This window comes from Ciona robusta, chromosome 5 (assembly GCF_009617815.1).
Source record: "Ciona robusta chromosome 5, ASM961781v2".
Classification (NCBI taxonomy): Eukaryota; Metazoa; Chordata; class Ascidiacea; order Phlebobranchia; family Cionidae; genus Ciona; species Ciona robusta.
In genome coordinates this window covers 6,507,022-6,527,242 of record NC_143239.1, presented here as the reverse complement: position 1 = coordinate 6,527,242, position 20,221 = coordinate 6,507,022, and the positions used below count along the sequence as shown (strand labels likewise).

General features: G+C 36.1%; 2 protein-coding genes across 6 annotated transcripts; one reads left to right on the top strand and one right to left on the bottom strand.

Moving 5' to 3' along the window:
- The first annotated feature begins 189 nt into the window (after nt 1–189).
- LOC149736076 (tubulin polyglutamylase TTLL7-like) lies at nt 190–18,786 on the top strand. 5 transcript variants are annotated; one of them, XM_089878733.1, is made up of 20 exons: nt 190–492; nt 794–949; nt 1,251–1,449; nt 1,920–2,081; nt 2,819–3,035; nt 3,874–4,038; nt 4,826–4,931; nt 5,373–5,433; nt 5,639–5,725; nt 6,161–6,308; nt 6,747–6,859; nt 7,267–7,363; nt 7,779–7,940; nt 8,137–8,205; nt 8,587–8,786; nt 8,995–9,208; nt 11,168–11,248; nt 12,761–12,921; nt 13,649–13,885; nt 15,128–16,072. In XM_089878733.1, exons 1-20 carry the CDS (start codon nt 420–422, stop codon nt 15,243–15,245), a joined length of 2,826 nt encoding a protein of 941 aa, XP_089734859.1. In that variant the 5' UTR covers nt 190–419; the 3' UTR covers nt 15,246–16,072. The 5 variants fall into 5 exon arrangements, 3 of the variants coding, with proteins under 3 accessions (XP_089734859.1, XP_089734861.1, XP_089734860.1); XM_089878735.1 differs by lacking the exon at nt 15,128–16,072 and adding an exon at nt 18,666–18,786 and having other exon boundaries at nt 191–492; XR_016385086.1 differs by having other exon boundaries at nt 194–492; nt 13,756–13,885.
- On the bottom strand, nt 18,243–20,196 carry LOC149736075 (uncharacterized). Its single transcript, XM_089878749.1, has 4 exons — nt 20,052–20,196; nt 19,507–19,657; nt 19,133–19,177; nt 18,243–19,008 (listed from the first exon to the last, which is right to left on the bottom strand). Exons 1-4 carry the CDS (start codon nt 20,168–20,170, stop codon nt 18,988–18,990), a joined length of 336 nt encoding a protein of 111 aa, XP_089734875.1. The 5' UTR covers nt 20,171–20,196; the 3' UTR covers nt 18,243–18,987.
- Nucleotides 20,197–20,221: the final 25 nt, after the last annotated feature.

The window sequence follows — 20,221 nt, the reverse complement described above, 5'->3', positions numbered from 1 at the left end:
TAACTTCTACGCAGTACTTAAACGTGAGCCCAACTTGATATAAAAACATCCTAACTACTCAAAACTCAATCTTCAAATTTTAATTTGGAAATCTAAGCTTACCTACTGTTGCTATGGTGACAAACAGCGCCGCCGTACGACAAGTTTCTTAACACGTCAAAAATCAAGCATAATTTAAAATACAGACAAACAGGTTTATACAAATTTTAGAATTGATTTTTAATGGAATGAGTAGTGTAACTATAATAAGCACATCAGTTTGTTGAAAATGTAGTCCCCGTGCTTAATTCCATTTAATCTTTTGTTGTGAGGGCGCTCGAGTTCGTTGCTAGCACGCTATAAATATGGAAGCAATTTGTTTTACATGTTGGTTTTAGGTTTTTAGTTCGTTTCGTTTCTTTTTATTCTGTTTGTCCAAAATGCCGACAACATTTCAGAAGAAACTTTATTCCACTTCAGAGCCTCGGCTGTGGGATTCTACCATTGGACGTGGTAAGAACATTTATAGTAGAGTGGGGGAAGATGGGACACCTTTGACACATAATATCCAAATATCCTGATTGCGTTTTAAACAATTAACAACGATCTATGGAAGTTGTGAACATACGGTTTTATAATTCTCTGAATGTTCTTTGGTTACTACTAAATGGGACGAAGAAAATAGAATGAAAATTTCCCATGCTACTAGTACTATATAAGGTGTTCTTCAACATTACCTATAAATTATAAAATTACATTTTTTATATCTTAAAAATCCTGTTTTACTGATTTGTGCTTTTTACTTTGATTCCAGTTGACAGTGGTCAAATGGATGAAAGGTTTTCAGTGTTTCCCATCACAGAAGAAGAAGAAACACAGGAACGAACTTCAAGGCAAGATTCTGGGAGGAAGAAAAAGAAGAAAAAAACGTGCATCACTGCTAATGTGACTAACTGCAAATATGATTTGGGTAAAAACTATCTTAAATATGAAGAAAATATTACAATATATATATACATATATATGACTATTTTATATTTTTATCTATTCTCTGGCCTAAATCCAAGATCTCTTGACATGGCTCATTGTAGGATCTCATTCATATAGAATAGAATAACTGTCACCTAAAATACTTGGATCTGTGAAAAGCTATGTACGGCATGTTGTGTCTGAGATGAAAGCCAGAGTTAGAATTTAAATATATAAAAATATAAATTTTAAATTATATTATGTGTTGCTGTAATACTTAATTGAGATTCATGATACTACAGTTCGAAGCAGTCTCGAAGCGGTCAACATTTTCATTTTAAAAGAAGAGTCAATTTCGCTACAAGCTGCATATTTATTCTGGTTTGATTCCGTTGTGCCGATGGAGAAGTTTCAAGAGATGAAGGCTTACCAAAGAATCAACCATTTCCCAAGCATGGGGGAAATTTGTAGGAAGGATTATTTGGCAAGGAATATGGCAAAGTAAGATTAACAACTGCATTGTGTTTTTATATATGGTTTATATTGAACGCTAAATTTATTGATTACGACAATAAGTTGTGTTGATGTTGCTACCAGGCTGATGCAATACTTGTAATTGTTTGGCTAAAATAACAGTAACTTAATTCTGGTTTTGTTTTGCCATTTTACAAAACATCAAAGTATTTTTATTTTAGCCATCCAAAAAAGTCACCCATAATGTTACATACATGGTAACTAGTAAGTGAGAACCAGGTGTATGAAACAGAACACCCGTGGTATAATGAATGCGATGATAAACAAATACATTCATTCATGCATGGTGACTTGTAAGCAGACTTGAGGTGTATGAAACAAAACCCCTGTGTTATAACGAATGTTGTTTTTCGTGAGGATAAATAAGATGTGTAGATAAATAAGTTGCATTCTTATATTATCAATACCTTGCTTTATACATTTTGTCATTCATCCAGAATGCATCGAGCTCGTCCCACTGAGTTTAACTTCGTTCCACGTTCATGGATTCTTCCATCAGAATATAACTTGTTACAAGTATATGCTCAAGACTGTAGAAAGAAAAAGAGAAAGTTTCCAACTTTCATTCAAAAACCTGCGAATGGAGCAATGGGGAATGGGTGGGTGGTTGTGTGCTGTAGATGTGATTACTGGTTATATGTTTATTGGTATGGCTGCAGTTGCTTCAATGTGGACATGGGAGTGGCAACCATAGATATGTCATTCAAGTTTCCACCCACAAGGATATAAATGACCAAACCAACCAAAAGTTATGTCTACTTATCCACACACTGCAATAGCTTCAGCAACTCGACTGTCGACATGGGAGTGGCAACCATGGATAAGTCACTCAAGTCCCCCCCAGAGGGTATAAATGACCAAACCAACCAAAAGTCATGTCGGCTTATCCACACGCTGTAGTAGCTTCAGCAACTCGACTGTGGACATGGGAGTGGCAACAATGGATAAGTCATTCAAGTTTCCACCCATGAGGATATATATGACCAAACCAACCAAAAGTCATGTCTGCTTATCCACACACTGCAATAGCTTCAGCAACACGACTGTGGGCATGGGAGTGGCAACCATGGATAAGTCACTCAATTTCCCACCCACAAGGATATAAATGACCAAACCAACCAAAAGTCATGCCTGCTTATCCACACACTGCAATAGCTTCAGCAACACGACTGTGGGCATGGGAGTGGCAACCATGGATAAGTCACTCAAGATCCCATCCCCAAAGATATAAATGACCAAACGAACCAAAAGTCATGTCTACTTATCCACACACTGTAATAGCTTCAACAGATCAACCACAAGGATATAAATTAATAGGATATATATATTTTTTCAGAATACAGTTATTTCGAAATGCTGAAAAAATCCAGCCATGTGAACAGACCATCGTACAGGAATACTTGGACAAGCCATTGTTACTAGATGGGTATAAGATTGACTTGAGATTGTATTGCCTTGTAACCCACTGTGACCCACTGCGTGCTTTCTTATATAAGGACGGGTTGGTGAGATTAAGTACGGAGAAGTACGTCAACCCAACTGAACAAAATATGGTAAGTAGGTTTTTTTTTAAAGGGCGAGGTCATACAGTGTGGCACACCATGGGAACTGAGATTTAGGCCAGAGTTGCCCATTGCCCCAACATTGTATATGCACATTCTATTCTATATTGGTGAGGTCCTACAGTGTGGCATGTCATGGGAACTGAGATTTAGGCCAGAGTTGCCCATTACCCCAACATTGTATATGCACATTATATTCTATATGGGTGAGGTCCTACAGTATGGCATGTCATAGGACCTGGGATTTAGGCCGGGGTTTGCGCATTACCCTGACACCCAGGGTGCAACAACCCACTAGGGCAAAGCATGTTAGGGAACCTAGGATTTAAATCTGAACTGACCCATAACCCCAATGCATATAAATTTTGTCAGTTTAAACATGGATTTGTAGATGTCTTTTTATAAAGGTTAAATAAGTTTATGTGTGTACTGTGTGGTAAAGGTCTTTCTTTCAAGATTTTACTCCAGACAAAACAACATGTTTGTCACTTCATTGTGACATCATAATACTTGATACACATCATTAGAATAACTATTGTTTATAATTACCTTGGATGTAATATTATCTCTATGAATGAAGTGAAACAATAGAAAGTATTCCAACGCACCAGAACAGGTGGTTAAGCTTTGTCGACCTTTTAATATAAATTACAACGTGTACTGAATATAAAACTTATTATTTATGTTTATTCAGTGTTTTTATTTTGTATAATTTCATCAAACTTGTCTTCTTTGAAAAGGGGAAGCACTTTAGATAGCAATTAGTTGAAATTTTACCCTAGCACCTATTTTTACAGATAACATATAAACCATTATCTATTTTTCACAGGACCAAATGTTCATGCATCTCACTAATTACTCAGTGAACAAACAAAACGAGAAATTTGAACGTCATTCAGATTATGATCGTGGTAGCAAAAGAAGCATCAAGTCTTTGCTGATTTATCTCAAAAACTCCGGCTATGATACTGCCACCTTGTGGAGGAACATTTGTGTAAGTTGAAACTTTCATTATGATGTCACTAACCTCATTGTCAAGTTGAATGGGCTATTGAAATGTAACAATGACATGACAGAGGTCAAGTTGTCTGAAGGAGCGTTTTAAAACAATGAAAGTAGTTTTAGTTCATTCAATGTTATTCTGTTGCTATTTTGATATTTTTTGTCTTTTTGTTTTTTGGATTTGGTGGTTATAACACATGCCTTGACAATGGACACACATAGTGTATTTATTTTATGCTCACTCTCAAGTTATAACATTGATGTCTTACACACCAAACACACAAATAATGCCAACAAAACCTATTAGTAATTGTTGCTTGATTAATAATCTGTACAACCCATCAGTGACCACTGGGTTGGTCAATCACGTTCAAGTATGCTGGATCCTTTTACTGAATATTATAGTTGATTTATTGACTTTATTTATATTTATTACTTGTGGTGCAGTCGGCTACTTCTGGTCAAAATCATATATATACTGACATGGCCTGATCGAAACTAATATGCAGAAAGTTAGCAATACCGAGTATCTGTCCTTGGGTAAGACACTTAACAGTAAGTGCTTCAATCCAGTGGTCACTAATGGGTTTTCCAAATTTGCGGCCATACAGAAAAACAATCACTCACAAAGTTACATACGTGGTAACTTGTAAGTGGGCCAAGGTGTATGAAACAGAACACTCCTGTTGAAAAAAAATTGCTTCAACTCAATGGTCACTAATAGGTTGTCCAAAGTGCAGTTAATTTTGTGTTTTATATACCTACCCCTTACCACACAGGACTTGGTGGTGAAGACACTTATAGTGGTGAGTCCACATATTCTTCATTCATATCGAATGTGTAGACCTGGACAAGCACCCCATTCCGACAGTGTGTGTTTTGAAAGTAAGTTACCTAGGGAGATTTTGAACCAAGAGCCTACTTAATGTATATGAATCAGTAGAAAAATAAATATAACTATGTATTCATTTTGATGACAATTACAAAGTAATTCGATGCAAAACTTCCATAAAAAAAGAAAGTGGTTTATTAAAGCTATTTAGTTCTTACTATTTTTCTTGTCAATTATGAGGAACTAAAACTTTTAATGAACATTAAAAGTGAGCTTTGGTAAGATGGTCATTGTATTTATTGTCCCATTTTTAACAGAGAAATTTTACAGACTTAGATAACTGTGTCCTGACTCTAAAATAGCGTTATTTGTTTAAAAACACGATTAGAAAACATGGTATATTATGGGTTTTACTGGTATCCGTCTAACCCCACAGTATTATAAACTGATTATTTTACATTTTCATGTTATAATATGCAACAAATTTCCTTCAGTTCTTGGTTTTGACATTTTCTTGGATCGAAAACTAAAGCCTTGGTTGTTGGAAGTGAACAGGTAATTAATATACATAAGGTAAATAAAAATACTATTTATCTCTTTATCTTCAAAACAAAGAATCAAATATTTTAAAAATATAAAAAGTTTGCTTATTGCTTATAACCTGTACAACTAAAATTGCAGATTAATTTTTCTAGTCTTACAGATTAGCTTATATCAACTGTAGAGAGGTTTAAATTATCGAAACTTTATTTATTCCCAGAGCCCCAAGTTTTGGGGGAGATGAAAAGATTGACCGCGATATAAAAGGGGGCGTGATCAGGGACGCGCTACGATTGGTCAATATCAGGTAGTGTCACAATTAGCATTGTTTAGTCATGTATAGGATTATTTTTATAAAATCCTAATTTTATAGGTTTAGCAGCCACAATTTTATTCAGTATTTTTTACTTGCAGTGTTTTAATGTCTGTCTTTTGCTGCTGATTTTATTATTTGATCTTTGCTATCGTATTTGAAGGAATAATAACATTTATGTTTCACATATGTATTGATAATATATAAGAGGCAAATTAACCATTTGTGTGGGGCAATAATGGGTACATACATTATTTCATTTATAACCTTTATCGGGTTTTTCTAATTCTACAAACTTTTCTGTTTCAATAAACCTTTCGCTATTGTATTCAAAGTGATAAATAGTTGTGGTTATATTTTCTATAATTTTTGCTGCGATTTTGATTTTTTTGTTTCAAACAAAATCATGTTTTGTTTCATTTCTTTCAGGGCTAGCGATAAAAAGAGAAATCTGGCCAATCAGAAAGCAGAAGCCCAGCGACGCCTCCTTCGTCCCAGCCAATCACGGTTAAGCACGGGTAACCTGTCAACATCCGCACAGCGCCGATTCATCATTAATCGGCGAAAAGAAGAGCTGGTAAATATGCTGATTCATTTTAAATATACTAAGTCCAACCAATTGTATAATAAAATAAAAAGATATCGACTTTCCCTAAATGGCATCGCCAGTTTCTTATTTAAATAAAATTTGAGCCTAGAATTTGATTTAAAAATCTACATACTTGGTAACTCGTTAGCGGGAACACGTTGTATGAAACAGAACACAGAACTTGTTATAACAATCGTCGCTGCCCGCCATGCGAGGATAAATAAGTTATTTAACTTGTAAGCGGGCACGAGGTGTATAAAACAGAACACTGGTGTTATAACGACTGTCGCTGCCCGCCATGCGAGGATAAATAAGTTACCTAATTTGTAAGCGGGCACGAGGTGTATAAAACAGAACACGTGTGTAATAACGACTGTCGTTGTCTCGCAACGTGACGATATATTAAACTTATGTTTTATTCCACAGAAGGAGAAGTTAGGTTGGGTTCGTAAAGAAGCAGCGCGTGAAGAATATGAAGATGCGAATCTTGGAGGTTACGCGAGGATATTCCCGTGTCATGATCGGACACAACGTGAAAGGTGACTCAGCGTATTATTATTGGCCAAAATAAGGTATACTGAGGATGTATTGTTGTATATATGAGTGAGGCCTTTCGTGAGACCTCAGATATAGGGGTATTACTTGGTCAAGACATTGCTTCAACCCAGTGGTCACTAATGGGTTGTAACACCCTGGGTGTTGGAGTAATAGCCAACTCTGCCTAAATCTCAGGTTGCATGGCGTGCTTGCTGTTTGACCTCACTCATATACAATATAATGTGAGTATACAATGTTGTGGTATTGGGTTAACTCTAATTTAAATTTAAACCTGACAAGCTGCACTCACTCGCGTAAAATAGACCTGTGTCTGGAACATAGACTAACATTTATTTTAAGATACATAAAAGTTAGGGAACCATTACTAACAAAGTTTAAACACCCCCAGATACACCAGCCTACTAAGCGATGCTTTTCAACTATTTCTTCAATCCAAATCAGCTCCATTCCAGAAGAACATAATCGACCATTATCGAGCTCATAATGTACGCATTATTGCATCATAATAATTGTTGTATTTAAATGCAAATATTATGTTTTAAATAATATATGACAATACATAGGTTCAATGCTTGGTTTCTAGCATTGTGGTTTCATAAATAGAGAAACTTGCGATGTAACCAAAGGGTACTGAGTTCGGATCTCAATACTGCTACCGTTGTGGGTGTATGTGTCTTTTCGAAAGAAGGACAATTGCTTCAACCCAGTGGCCATAAACCTGTTGTCCAAATTGTCAGCCATGCAGAAAAACAATCACCCATAAAGTTACACGAGTGTTAACTAGTAAGCGGGCACAAGTTGTATGAAACAAATTATAAAATTATACCTTGTGACATCACACATTATGACATCACACAATATAACATCACACAATATAAATTCACCATAATGACATCACAGGAAGACGAAATACTTGACTTGATTGAGCAATGTGAGGCAGAGGAAGGAATCCCGCCAACCAAGTCCAAACCTTTATCTAGCATGCCCCTACTAACACCCCCTCCTAGATCATCTTCAAGGAGGTATTCCGATCAATCTTCCTCTTCTTCCTCTTCATCGGATGTGAGTTGTTATATATGGTTGTATTGTATATGACGACTGTCGATACATAAGTTACATACGTGGTAACTCATAAGGTGTATGAAACAGAACACCCGTGTTATAACGACTGTCTATCCCCGTCATGCGAGGATAAATAAATTACATTTATTCAACTATTATAGCTACCTATTAACCATAGAAACCATATTAACCACAGAGTGAGGAAGCCACTTACATCTCACCGAGGTTTAAACTTTCTCCTGAAGCTGAAAGAGCTGCTTACTTGGTAAGTTTGTATATCTATGTGTGTTGTTGAATATAATTGTGTCTTTGTGATGTTACTTTGTATTGATTGTATTTATCCTCGCGTGGCGGGGCAACGGCAGTGGTTATAACACGGGTGTTCTGTTTCATACACCTCGTGCCTGCTTACAAGTTACCACGTATGTAACTTATTTATCCTTGCATGGCGGGCAACGACAGTCGTTATACCATGGGTGTTCTGTTTCATACACCTTCTGCATAGTTGCGATATATCACCCACAAAGTTGCATACGTCATAACTTGTAAGCTGGCACGAGGTGTATGAACACCCGTGTTATAACGACTGTTATTTTCCGGCCACGCGAGGATAAAGCACATTCATTTATTCATTCATTCTTCCCAGGCAAGGTACGGTAGTGGTAAAGCACGTACCCCCCCACGAACTACCCCCACACCCCCACGTACGTCATCAAGGAACAAACAACCTAAACCCGGAACCAAAATCGCGTCCAAACTTTTCAAGTTTCCGGAACAACCGGAATTGACGCGTCCGCGTCGACCAACTGATCGTGACGTCATAATAAGAGCTCCTTCGACTTATACGTAAGTTTTTTAGTTATGTTAATGGCTATTAAACATATTTACATTTAATTGGAGAAACGGAAACGTTGGTGATACACCAAGCAGAGCAACTACGTGTGATTAGTGCGTCCAGAGTTACGGGTTCGAGGCCCGGCGTTGCTACTATTGTGTGCGACGACCGTAATCGCCACTTGAAAAAAAATGCGACCCGTATATTTATCCATTTCAGTCATACGCGGCCGATTTCTGGTGACGGTTCATTTCTCATCCACACACGTCATAGAAGGCACAATGACGTACGGTTAGACGATGACCAGGCGATGGCGCTAGTGATTCGTGGACGGGACGAGGAAAACACACAACGTACACTAGCGGCATTAGAGCGCACACGGATAAAATATCCTGGAAAAAACGACGACGAAGCACAAGATATATTAGACCACGTAAGCGGATGTTTATACTTCTTTGTAAAATGATCAAACCATGTATGTTAATAAACCGTTAATACATAACTGGTAATGTAGTTTTAAAACAAACTTTCGAATTTTAAATATTTTAAAGCGGAAACAACAAAAATATCGGCAAATATTATCCTTGTCGGGTCAACGACAATCTTTATAAAAACCTATTAAAATGTGTTTATGCATCCTGGAGCTATAAGGCAGTCGCTAAGACCAACACGAGTGTAGTTTGGCCATCGTTATTCATAACAGTATAGTTATAGCAATGTATCTGTTATAGCACCGACACTCGATTTTTTTCCCAATTTGAAATTCGTGTTCGTGAAACACCATTGGTGGCGATGTGTTCATGCGTTTTAAACTATGTTGGCGTAGAGTGTTGCATGCATTAGATTTGGCCAAAATCTTCTTTCACGCTTTTGGTCAGTTTTTAAATAACTTTCTGCTAAAATCAGTGGGCATTGTTCATTATTTTCGCATCTATTGTTTTTCTATAATGCTGAACAATGGTTTGTTTCGCTGCATTATGACGTTCATAATGACAAAGTTAATTAGCATTAATCTGCCCATCGTACGCCCCGTCATGACAGAGCCTTTTGTTACGTATCTAATGACGTCTTATTTAATTGTGGCATTTACCCCCGGCACAGGACCCGGACATTAATTTGTAAAATCGCAAATCAAATTTTCCGCGTTTGGAAGTCACAGGGTTCAAGTCCCACTGCGGTAAGACTTCGATTTCCCCAGCAATACTTCTGAACCTTTTTAGCACGAACCAATGATAGGCATCGATTAATCGCGATATCTTTGGCGTACGAATTTCCGGATCTACATGTCACTCAACCTTTTGTATGCATACAATATAAAATATATTTAAAAAAAAAACAGTTTTAAGGTAATGGGCAAACTCTGGCATGAATCTTATGTTCCATTGCGTACCACGATGCAGCTGTGGAACCCACGTAAATAGCACTTATACCTATGTTTGATAGAAAAGTCAGAGTCTTGTGAACCACTGTAGTAGGCGACCTAACCAAATCAAATGGTGACCCAGGGGTTGACAAACTTAGTTAAATTAATAAAGGAAATTTCTCCCCACAGATTTTAATCTAAAAGTAACTTTCGAATTATTTTTACGCAAGAATAGCAACACAATAAGCTTTGTGACGTGGGATGACGTAGGTGTTGAGAAAATGACATCTGATACATGTGTGGAACATTTTTGGCTTTAAAAGAGTATTTAACTCGTCTTAAATAACCCGGATTTTTATCAAGTTTTGTAATAATAATGTGTGTTACGTCACAGAAGAGAGTATGACGTTTAGCGTTATGTTTGTTTTGTTACAATAGTCACAAATATCATTGTGGGCGTATGTGATGGGAAAGACACTTATCGGTAATTGCTCCAACCCAGTGGTCACTAATGGGTCCACATTTTTAGCTATAGAAAATATAATCACCCACAAAGTTACATATGTTGTACCGTCTTTCTCCACCCTAGTGACCCTACTATATCTTAAATTCGGCTTTAATTGAAGAGTTAAAACAGATGGAATCAAGATCATCAAACTTGTATTTCGGGAATATTAGACTTTCAAATTTATTTCATTCATGACGTAATAATCGATATAAGTGAAATAGCTATCTGCAGATTTGTCAAAATTTAAATATGACGAAACAATGATCCTTTATTATCATTTCCGGCTTATGACGTAATATAGTAGGTCGGGGCAAGAATGTTTGTTTTCGCTCACTTTTACCGTATCAAACACAGAATATTTACAGAATTATAAAACCGTATCCCCGCGACTCTTTAAATAGCGTTTTTAATTGTTAAAAACATAATTAGGAAATATGGGATATTATGTTCTAATGGTGTCCATCTTACCCCTCAGTAATATAAAACCATCGTACCCCACAGTGAAATAATTTTATTTGCAGATAATAAAGAATTGGAAAACCCACAAACCGAAGATCGCATCTTATTGGTTGGTGAAACTGGACTCAGTGAAGCGGAAAAAGGTTTGAATTTTACTTATGACGTCATAATATATGTTGTGACCATGAGGCTTACTGTATCTGTTTAATAACTGTTAACGTTTTATGAAAGAGAAGGGAATTTTATTTATTTTTACAGCCCGTGCGTCCTTAGGCAAGACATTTAATGGCAATTGCTCCAACCCAGTGGTTACTAATGACTTTTCTAAATTATCGGCAGTAAAAATATCTCTAAAATAATTACCCACAAAGTAACATACATGGTAACTTGTAAGCGAGCACGAGGTGTATGAAACAGAACACCCGTGTTATAACGACTGTCGTTGTCCCGCCATGCGAGGATAAAACGTTTAAATCATTCAGTGTAAAACTACACAGTCCGATTACAAGTTTCACTTTGCTAATTAAAGCATCACATTTCTGAATCGAAATCAATAAAATTATTTTTATAAATAATTTATTTCTATCTGGAGATAAAATATTTGATTGCGCGATGCCAGCCGACCCTGCTCGGTATATCTTGACACCTAAATGTTATAACCCCGGGTTTTTAATCTCGTTTGATGGAATTCACGGAATCGGTGTCAAAAACAGCATTAAAATAATTCAGTTACACCAATTTGTAATTGTAATATTACATTCTACAATCCCAAAGGTATATACGTGTGCGTTTAACCCTTAACCGACCCAAGAAGGTCGCATGCGCACTGCCAAATTCATTTCCAACCAGACCTGATGTACAACGTTTGAATATGATTAACTTTGACGTCATAATATCAATTATGATAAAACACGCCAATGTTGATTTATGTTCCAGATATTTTTAAAATTTGGAACCCATCCAAATATTAAAATATCTAAATGTTCATTAAATATATATATTTATTTGTAGTCTACAAACATACACGCCTTTTAAAGGCTTTTTATAAATATAGCATTTAAAATGTGGGGAACGCAAGGTATTTTAAATCACCATAATGGCCGTCAACTAAAAAAGGTTGGGAACCACTGCCCTGTGAAATAGCTTTATAACAATTGTAAATCTATAATATGGTGGTGAAGATGGGACACATTTTCGTTCTATTTTCTCGTCCCATTTAGTAGTAAACAAAGAACATTCAGAGAAATATAAAACCGTATCCTCACGACTCCCATAGACTGTTGTTAATTGTTTAAAACACGATCAGGATATTTAAATATCATCTTCCCCACCCTAATATACGAATGCCTATAGAAGTCCCAGCACCCGTTGAACAAAACCTAAATGTTATTTATAGATTTGAATACGATAGCGTATTTTAAATTAATGTCAGGGACTCAGGGTAATGGGCCAACTCTGGTATAAATCTTGTGTCCTATTACGTGCCCTACTCTGCATACTGGACTTCAATCACAATTAAATAAATTTCTAAGAAGAAAAGTCCAAATACTTAAAAACACCATGTAGCCCCTTAAGGATTACATTCTAAGAAACACCAATCCATTTCTATAAAACATAGAATTTATCACGTCACACAATCGTATTTATTACGTCAGGTGATTGACATCGTCCGTGGGAACGTAGAAGCTATAGTAGCTCGCGTATGGAGGTGTAGAAGCGTCGAACATCTAAGATTAACCAGGTTATTCAACCGTGTGTTCAACCGAATGCACAACGGTAGGGGACAAGGATTGTGGAACTGTTTCACCACTTCTACGTAAGCTATTGTGACGTATATAACCTGTGTGTTTGTGACGTAGTAGATTTGATGTTTGCGGAGTAGCTATACGGGTGTTTATGACGTACTGGCCGTTTTTTTGTGACGTAGTGGGCCGAGTGTTTTTGACATAGAGGGCGTTTTTTGTGACGTACAGTAGACTGGGTGTTTGTGACGTATAAGCCTTTTCTGTCACGGGTCTAGTGTTTGTGACGTAGTTGACTGTGAACTTGTTTCACTTCGACGATTGACGCAACATCTTCACATTAAGTCACACCGATGTCTTATGAGTTGCTGAGATATTAAAATTATCGATTTCGAGTCTGCTTCAATCGATGTGATTTTAAGCTCCCTTATTTCCACAACGATTCAAACTCGTTGACGTTTATTCCGCAGCAATAAATAAAACTATTTAATCGCAAATTTAAGAAAACGATCATTGTATTTCTAAATGCCGCCAAAAAATGTCGTTTGTCAAATAATTCACGTTTAATTCTTAGTTTTACATTTTTTGAGGCTGCAGTTTATTATTTTTTCTGATCTTGTTAAATATTTTTAGAATTAGATTGTTTTAATATTTCCAACGTTTGTTTTAGATTATTTTATGTTATTTCCCTTTTTTCTACCTTAATTTTGTTTTGTTTTATTTATACTTTTTTTTGATAATTTGTTTTTCATTATGTTTGCCTATTATTTTTTTTATTTTCCTAAGAGAATTTTTCAACAGCGATTCTTGGGAAACGATTTTCAGTAAAAGTACCGACGCAGTGAGCGATGCAGAACTACAATGCTGTCGTCGCATCGTCAGGTTAAGCAAAGATTGTCTTCTTATAGTTTTCCACTTCGCAAATGAAGCGAAAAGCTTTGCGGAAGATCGGGAAAGATCGGAAAACATCGCGACTTTTCGGGCTAGTGTCGGATCCCGAGGTTATTCAATGACGTCACAACATGAATTGCCCAAACGGTAAATTAAAACAAGAAGTTTTTCTTTCCAGTTCTTATTTATCATAGAATGTATATCCACTGTTGAGAAAATGTCTACTGGTTGAGACTCCAACCCGGTAACAAACATTTCCAAATTGATTGACTCGCATAAATAATAGCGTTGAATTATACATTGAAATAACTTGCAAAGTAACTTTCTCCCTCACGCTTAGCAATATACATATATAGTGGGGGGGAGGTGGGTCACCTTTAGCGCGTAATATCCAAATATCCTGATCAGCAGCGGTCTATGGGAGTCGTGAGCATACGTTTTGGATTTTTTTAATGTTTTTTGTTTACTACTAAATGGGACCAGAAAATAGAATAAAAAGGTTTCTCATCTTCCCCAACCCTAATATATTACAATGTGCCAGGTATTGTAGGAACAACATACAAGGGTCATAAGGGACAACTCAGTAGCGTAACAGTCCGGTGTAAGAAGCCAATTACCCAACGCAACTCCTTAAGACACGTCTATACCATTAACCTCATACATTCAAGCTAAACCTTTCGTTTCTATTCGTTTTCAATCAAATGAAAATCATCTTAACTTTAAATCGATACTCCATGATAGCCCTATCGATCCAGCCACTTAAAATCCGCTCACAATTGAATTAAAATCTTTCTGAAACTTCTAATTGCCCTCACATCGTTAATACCGTATTCTAGATTTTGGGTCCAGCAACAACCCTATTTTAATTGGTATTATTTCTTAAAGTAGTTTTTTACCCGTTGCATGTTTTACACGACTGTCGTTTTGTTGCTAATTCTATTATCTACATTGTTTAAAATATTCCTCTCCATCGTGTTCGACGAGACGTAGTACTGTGGGGTAAGATGGATACCGTTAGCACATAATATCCCATATATTAGTGTGGGGTAAGATGGATACCGTTGGCACATAATATCTGTTATATATTAGTGTGGGGTAAGATGGATACCGTTAGCACATAATATCCCATATATTAGTGGGGGTAAGATGAATACCGTTGGCACATAATATCTGTTATATATTAGTGTGGGGTAAGATGGATACCGTTAGCACATAATATCCCATATTTATTCTTTGATGTTTAACAATTAACAACGCTACTTTAGAGTCGTTGGAATACGGTTATATAACTCTAAAAATAATAAAACAAAAAATTGAGTGTTTAATAGTACTTGGGTGCAAAAAAGGTTCCGATTTTAAACTTTGTCATTTTTTTGGCCTACACCACAGTACTTGTGCCAAAATATTTCCTCCGCACAGTTTTACTCGACCGCGAAGTGCTGCTTCCATTCCCCGGCCAACTTGGGACCAAAGATGGCGGACCGAAGCATTAACAAGCCAACAGTAAATTCAAGTTTTCTGTTTTTTAAATTTTCCCATCGCGGTAACCCGTTTTTGATTTTTGCATTCTAAATCATGAAATAATGGCTACTGTGACGTCATAACACAGAACAATGGTTTGCCTGCGTCATCGTGACAAATCACTCACGTGAGACAAATATCAACTTCTTGTTATGACGTCACAACCACAAGATTAATTGTTATTGTAGTTAATTGTGACGTCACATTGAATCGCGGTCAAACGATTTTATATCACGGGAAATTCGGAAATTTAAGGTTTCTGACGTCACAAACCTTTGTATACCGAGCAACTTATATTTGTTTAAAATAAAGCTTTTAGTTTTCAAGTTAAAATCGAGAAAAACACAAAACAAGCCCTGTTTGTTTTAAATCCTTTCTTCGGGTTGTTCTCCCGAGTTGACGCAGGTTGGAATTTATTGTTAAATTTTAATCTTGAATCTTTTTTGACCAACTTTTGTTATTTTCCGATAATTTTAAATCTATTTATTTTGTTGGTCTGGTAAAAGTAAAAAGAGCGTCACTTCCTGTTGTTATTTACGTCATAATAACTTATCGTCCGATTACGTTTTGACTGTATCTCTATGACGTCACTAGCGTAACGAAATTAACGTTGCGTTACAATCACGTATGACGTCACAGAAGCCACGTAGCCTGGAGATTTCTCCGTTCTCCGTGACGTCATAATAGCATCATTATCTCGTCACAATATCGATTATTAATCCATTATTTGGTAACATGAGACGCGGAAAGTTCCAGGGGACACTTAACACACAAATAATGTTTCTATGTTTGCTACCAATTCATCCAAATTATTTATAACTTTCATGACCTGACAAAGTACATTATGTCGTCACAATTTTATAGAATCGTTTTTTTCTAAACTTCCGTACCAGTTTCCGCGACGGACGCGTAAGTCTTTGGTGTTTCATTGTTACGTCACTTAGTTCATTGTGCCGTAACAACCCATGCATTCCGCTGTTTACGCGGAATCGTTCGGTCGTAAAATTCTACGTCACGCTTTATTGCTGCCCGTTACGTTACAATACTTTATTCTTAATTTTTATTGCTAATTATGACGTCACAGTGCATGGCCGCGAAACGCGCGCTGGTAATCCCCACAATTAAACTAATTAACCTCCTAAACTTTTAATTAAATAATACTTTGACAATTATTTTTCTTTTGTAGCAATCGGTCTATTATTTTTTTGTTGTTTTAATTTGTGTTTCTGTTTTTAAACAAACGAACCGTTTACTTTGTTTTTTTTTTGTTTTCGTTCCTTATTTTTATGTTATTTTTGTATTCTTGTTTTATTGTTGAAAAGTTTATTTTTGTTGTTTTTAGTTTAAAAATCCAAACGTTAAAACATAAAACGTTTTTATCAAAAAGTAAGTGTTTTGAATCTGTATTAGACAATAAATTTTATATTTAATATCAAACCAACGCACATAGAAAATCTTCGACGTCATGTAGTCAGTAGTGGGTTTGCATTTGTATTTCTGCTTTTAACAATTTTCGAAAATGCAAGATTTGTATCACGTTTAAATATAAATCACGACACAATTTGTTTTATGAATGGACAGCGCGCATGGTGGAACTGCCATGACGTCATTTATATTAACAGATTTGTTTTCCGTTTATTTTTTTTCTTTGTCGTTTTTACCTCAAAATAATCGCGTTTGACGCTGATGATGTTTCATTCATACGTCATAATTAAGTCGCGAATCTTCCCGCTTCTAATTATCGATTCTGACAGAAAATGTTCTTTTTTTGATGTTCATTATTTTACAATTCCCATAATGCCCTTGTGACGTCACTGCGGCTTAACAATGCAACTTCGATTGTTCTAAATGCAGACTTGTGTATGTTACGTCACAGTAGCAATGTTTTTGAAAACTTATGAATCAGAATCTTGTACGTGACAAAAAATTTTGCTTTTTTACGTCATCGTAATGTGACGTCATAATAGTCACCATAATTCGATAATTTTTGAGAAAACCCTTCGAAACGGGCGCGTGCGACTTCCATATAAGGAGCGGCGAACTTATAACCTCAGTTACGAAGCTGGGATGATTTTCGTCATAAATTACGTTCTATATTTGAAGCTGTAAACTCGAGTTCGACAGCGGGCATGGGGCGCGGGTAATACCCCACATAGCGTAGGGCAATCTGTCAAGTCGAAATAGATCGAAATGTGGCCATGTTTAAATCCAACTGCTGTAATCGATCATGTTAGCCGAACTATAATGTTAAAACATCGGCTTCGCTTTGGAAACGACAAGGCGTCTTATAACACGGGTAGTGGCCTACTACGATTGCCAAACTTTTTGTCAAGGCGATTTTTACAAGAGAGCAAATCAACATATATGTGAATAAAGACTATTAGCCTTCTTACAATACGCCTGGTAGGATATCAGTGCATTCAGTATGTTGTTCCTACAATACCTGGCACATTGTAATATATTAGGGTTGGGGAAGATGAGACACCTTTTTATTCTATTTTCTGGTCACATTTGGTAGCAAAGAAAGATCATTCAGAGAATTATAAAACCGTATTCTCACGACTTTCGTAGGCCATTGTTAATTGTTTGAAACACGATCATGATATTTAGATATTATGTGCTTAAGGTGTCCCATATTTATACCCACGCTACTATATAGACTTTTTCGTCTTCTCTGTTATTGAAACGTTAATTTTATTCAAATGTTTCATCTGCCATTCGGGATGATAAAACGTTGAAGTAAATGTATTAAACTCACCGTAAACGGGACAAAAATAGTCAAGCAATTTCGTTTTAAACCACGAACGAGAGTATTTCCAGCCCGCTTTGCTAGTTAAATAGCTAATTAAAACATGTAGTTGAAAATAGCAACTAAATTCTGTTTGCAATTGTTGTTTCTTTTCCTTCTTTTAATGCTGGTTATAAATTCATCCTAAATGTCAATAACACCTGCTTGCTGTCTGTTGTCTTGCTGTCAATCCGCTTTTAATTGGGGTCTTCATTGATTTATTTTAGACGAATGTTTTGAACAATCGTGTTTAAACACAACATGCCAATGTTTTGCGAACAAATATATTTTAAAATGGCGACAGACATTGGCATATATATATATATGTTTTCGTATTTTTAGTTTGAAAACTGGTATGTTTAATACAACATTCGGTTCCCAGCACTCCAAAGCGGGCACGAGGTGTGTGAAACAGAACACCCGTGTTATAACGACTGTCCTTGCCTCGCCATGTAAAATAAATAGGTTACAGTAAGGTCGGGTAAGATGGGACACCTTTAGCACATAATATCTAAATATCCTGATCGTGTTTTAAATAAATATAACAACGGTCTATATGAGAGTCGTGAGGATACGGTTTTATAAGTTTTTGAATGTTCCCTGTTCTCTTCCAAATAGGACAAGGAAATTGAAAAAGTGTTTCATCTTTCCCCGTCCTACTATACGTAGATGTTGTGACGATTATTAATGAGGCGTTCGTGCTGGCTTATCTATTGGAGATATGACAGATATGTTTTTTGCAATGCGTGTATTGGGCACAGTAAGCACACAGTAGGAACAATACAAATAAGAATGGTGCAAATTCTACGTCACAAACACGTTTATGAGTGCGAATACGTCATAAACGATTCTGGAACTGAAGATTCTTCTTGTTTTCGTTGCTGCCACAGGAAGAAAATGACAAGAAAAAACAAGAAAGACATTTCTTGGCGCTTGATTTTTAGTATTCCAGGATCCGTTGCTAAAAACAAAAACGTTTTTTAAAAAAAATTAAAAACATTTTTTTGGATTTTTATTTTAGTTTTTTACAATTTGAAAATTTTGTAATTGTTACGTCATTTATTTAATTGTGTCGTTACACTTACCAAGAGTTGTTCGTCCTTTTCATGTTGTCGAATCATCGCGAGTTTCTGTAAAAATATTTTATGTTTAAAACAATAGTTTTTTTAATTGTCCCGTTTTATAGTACTCACATATGCTTTGAATTATAATTTCGTTCCTACTTTAATAATCGAATCGTTTTGTGATGTTTTTGTTCGGGTAAAACTGCCTTTTTATGCCGAAACGGGTTACAAATAAGTGATAAACATCGATTCCAAATGTTTCGCTTCATGTTTAGAAATTTACCACACCATTTTTCTGTTATGTTTTTTCAAAGCACTTTTAATTTTCAGAAATTGTTTTTTTTACTACTTTAACCCCATCCTCCTGAGCAGGACTCGAACCCACAACCCCCTACCTTTAGCAAATCGTCCATTGTAATTGCCGTTTCGTCCCTGCTGTTATCGCCATGTTCGAATGCTTCATCAGCAGAATCCTCAGCGACGTCATGGTCACGTGGCGTCGTTCGATAATTTTGTCGAATCTCCATCTTCCCCTTCCATAAAGGTCTATCAAGAATTTATCAAAATTAACAAAAGTTACGAAAATTTATACAACGTTGGGGTTTTACGACTCCACAACCTGCGACAATTTTCTACTATATATGTGAAAAGTTTTCCTGCGCCTTATATTTTGGTTTGGAAACTTTTCAGGTAAAGATTGTTTTTCTTTTTCATTGCTATTTTAAAAGTTTCTCGTAAGTCGGTATTCGATTGCTTTTACATGGGCGCCTTTTTCGGTGTGGGTATTTAAAAAAATTGTTACTTATTAAAAAAAGGTACAGAATTCTATGTTTAAACAGCCTACTCTTAAATAACCAAAACAACAATATTTTAGGTGATTTATTTTCATGAAAGTTTGGAAATTTGACTCCTTTGCCAAGAATCGAAGTTAGGACCCCACCTTTTCCCACCATTATATCCGGGAGCGCCAGGAATCCACCAATTACTCCAATGTTGAGCTTCAATGCTTTGTATACTGGCTAGAACGACAAGTAACACACATACAGAAATTTTATGCATTTTTGTTTTTTATAGATTGTCTTATTTCTTTAAACTAAAAAAAACAGGGTA

Bases quoted from the DNA above. Each gene is read 5' to 3' on its own strand.
- LOC149736076 (XM_089878733.1), top strand. From the start codon at position 420: ATGCCGACAACATTTCAGAAGAAACTTTATTCCACTTCAGAGCCTCGG. The intron at 9,209-11,167 runs GTAAGCGGATGT...TTTTATTTGCAG, and splicing joins CACAAGATATATTAGACCAC to ATAATAAAGAATTGGAAAAC. The intron at 13,886-15,127 runs GTAAATTAAAAC...CCTACACCACAG, and splicing joins CAACATGAATTGCCCAAACG to TACTTGTGCCAAAATATTTC.
- LOC149736075 (XM_089878749.1), bottom strand. From the start codon at position 20,170: ATGCATAAAATTTCTGTATGTGTGTTACTTGTCGTTCTAGCCAGTATA. The intron at 19,658-20,051 runs GTGGGGTCCTAA...AATTCTTGATAG, and splicing joins GGATATAATGGTGGGAAAAG to ACCTTTATGGAAGGGGAAGA. The intron at 19,178-19,506 runs GTAGGGGGTTGT...ATATTTTTACAG, and splicing joins CAATGGACGATTTGCTAAAG to AAACTCGCGATGATTCGACA.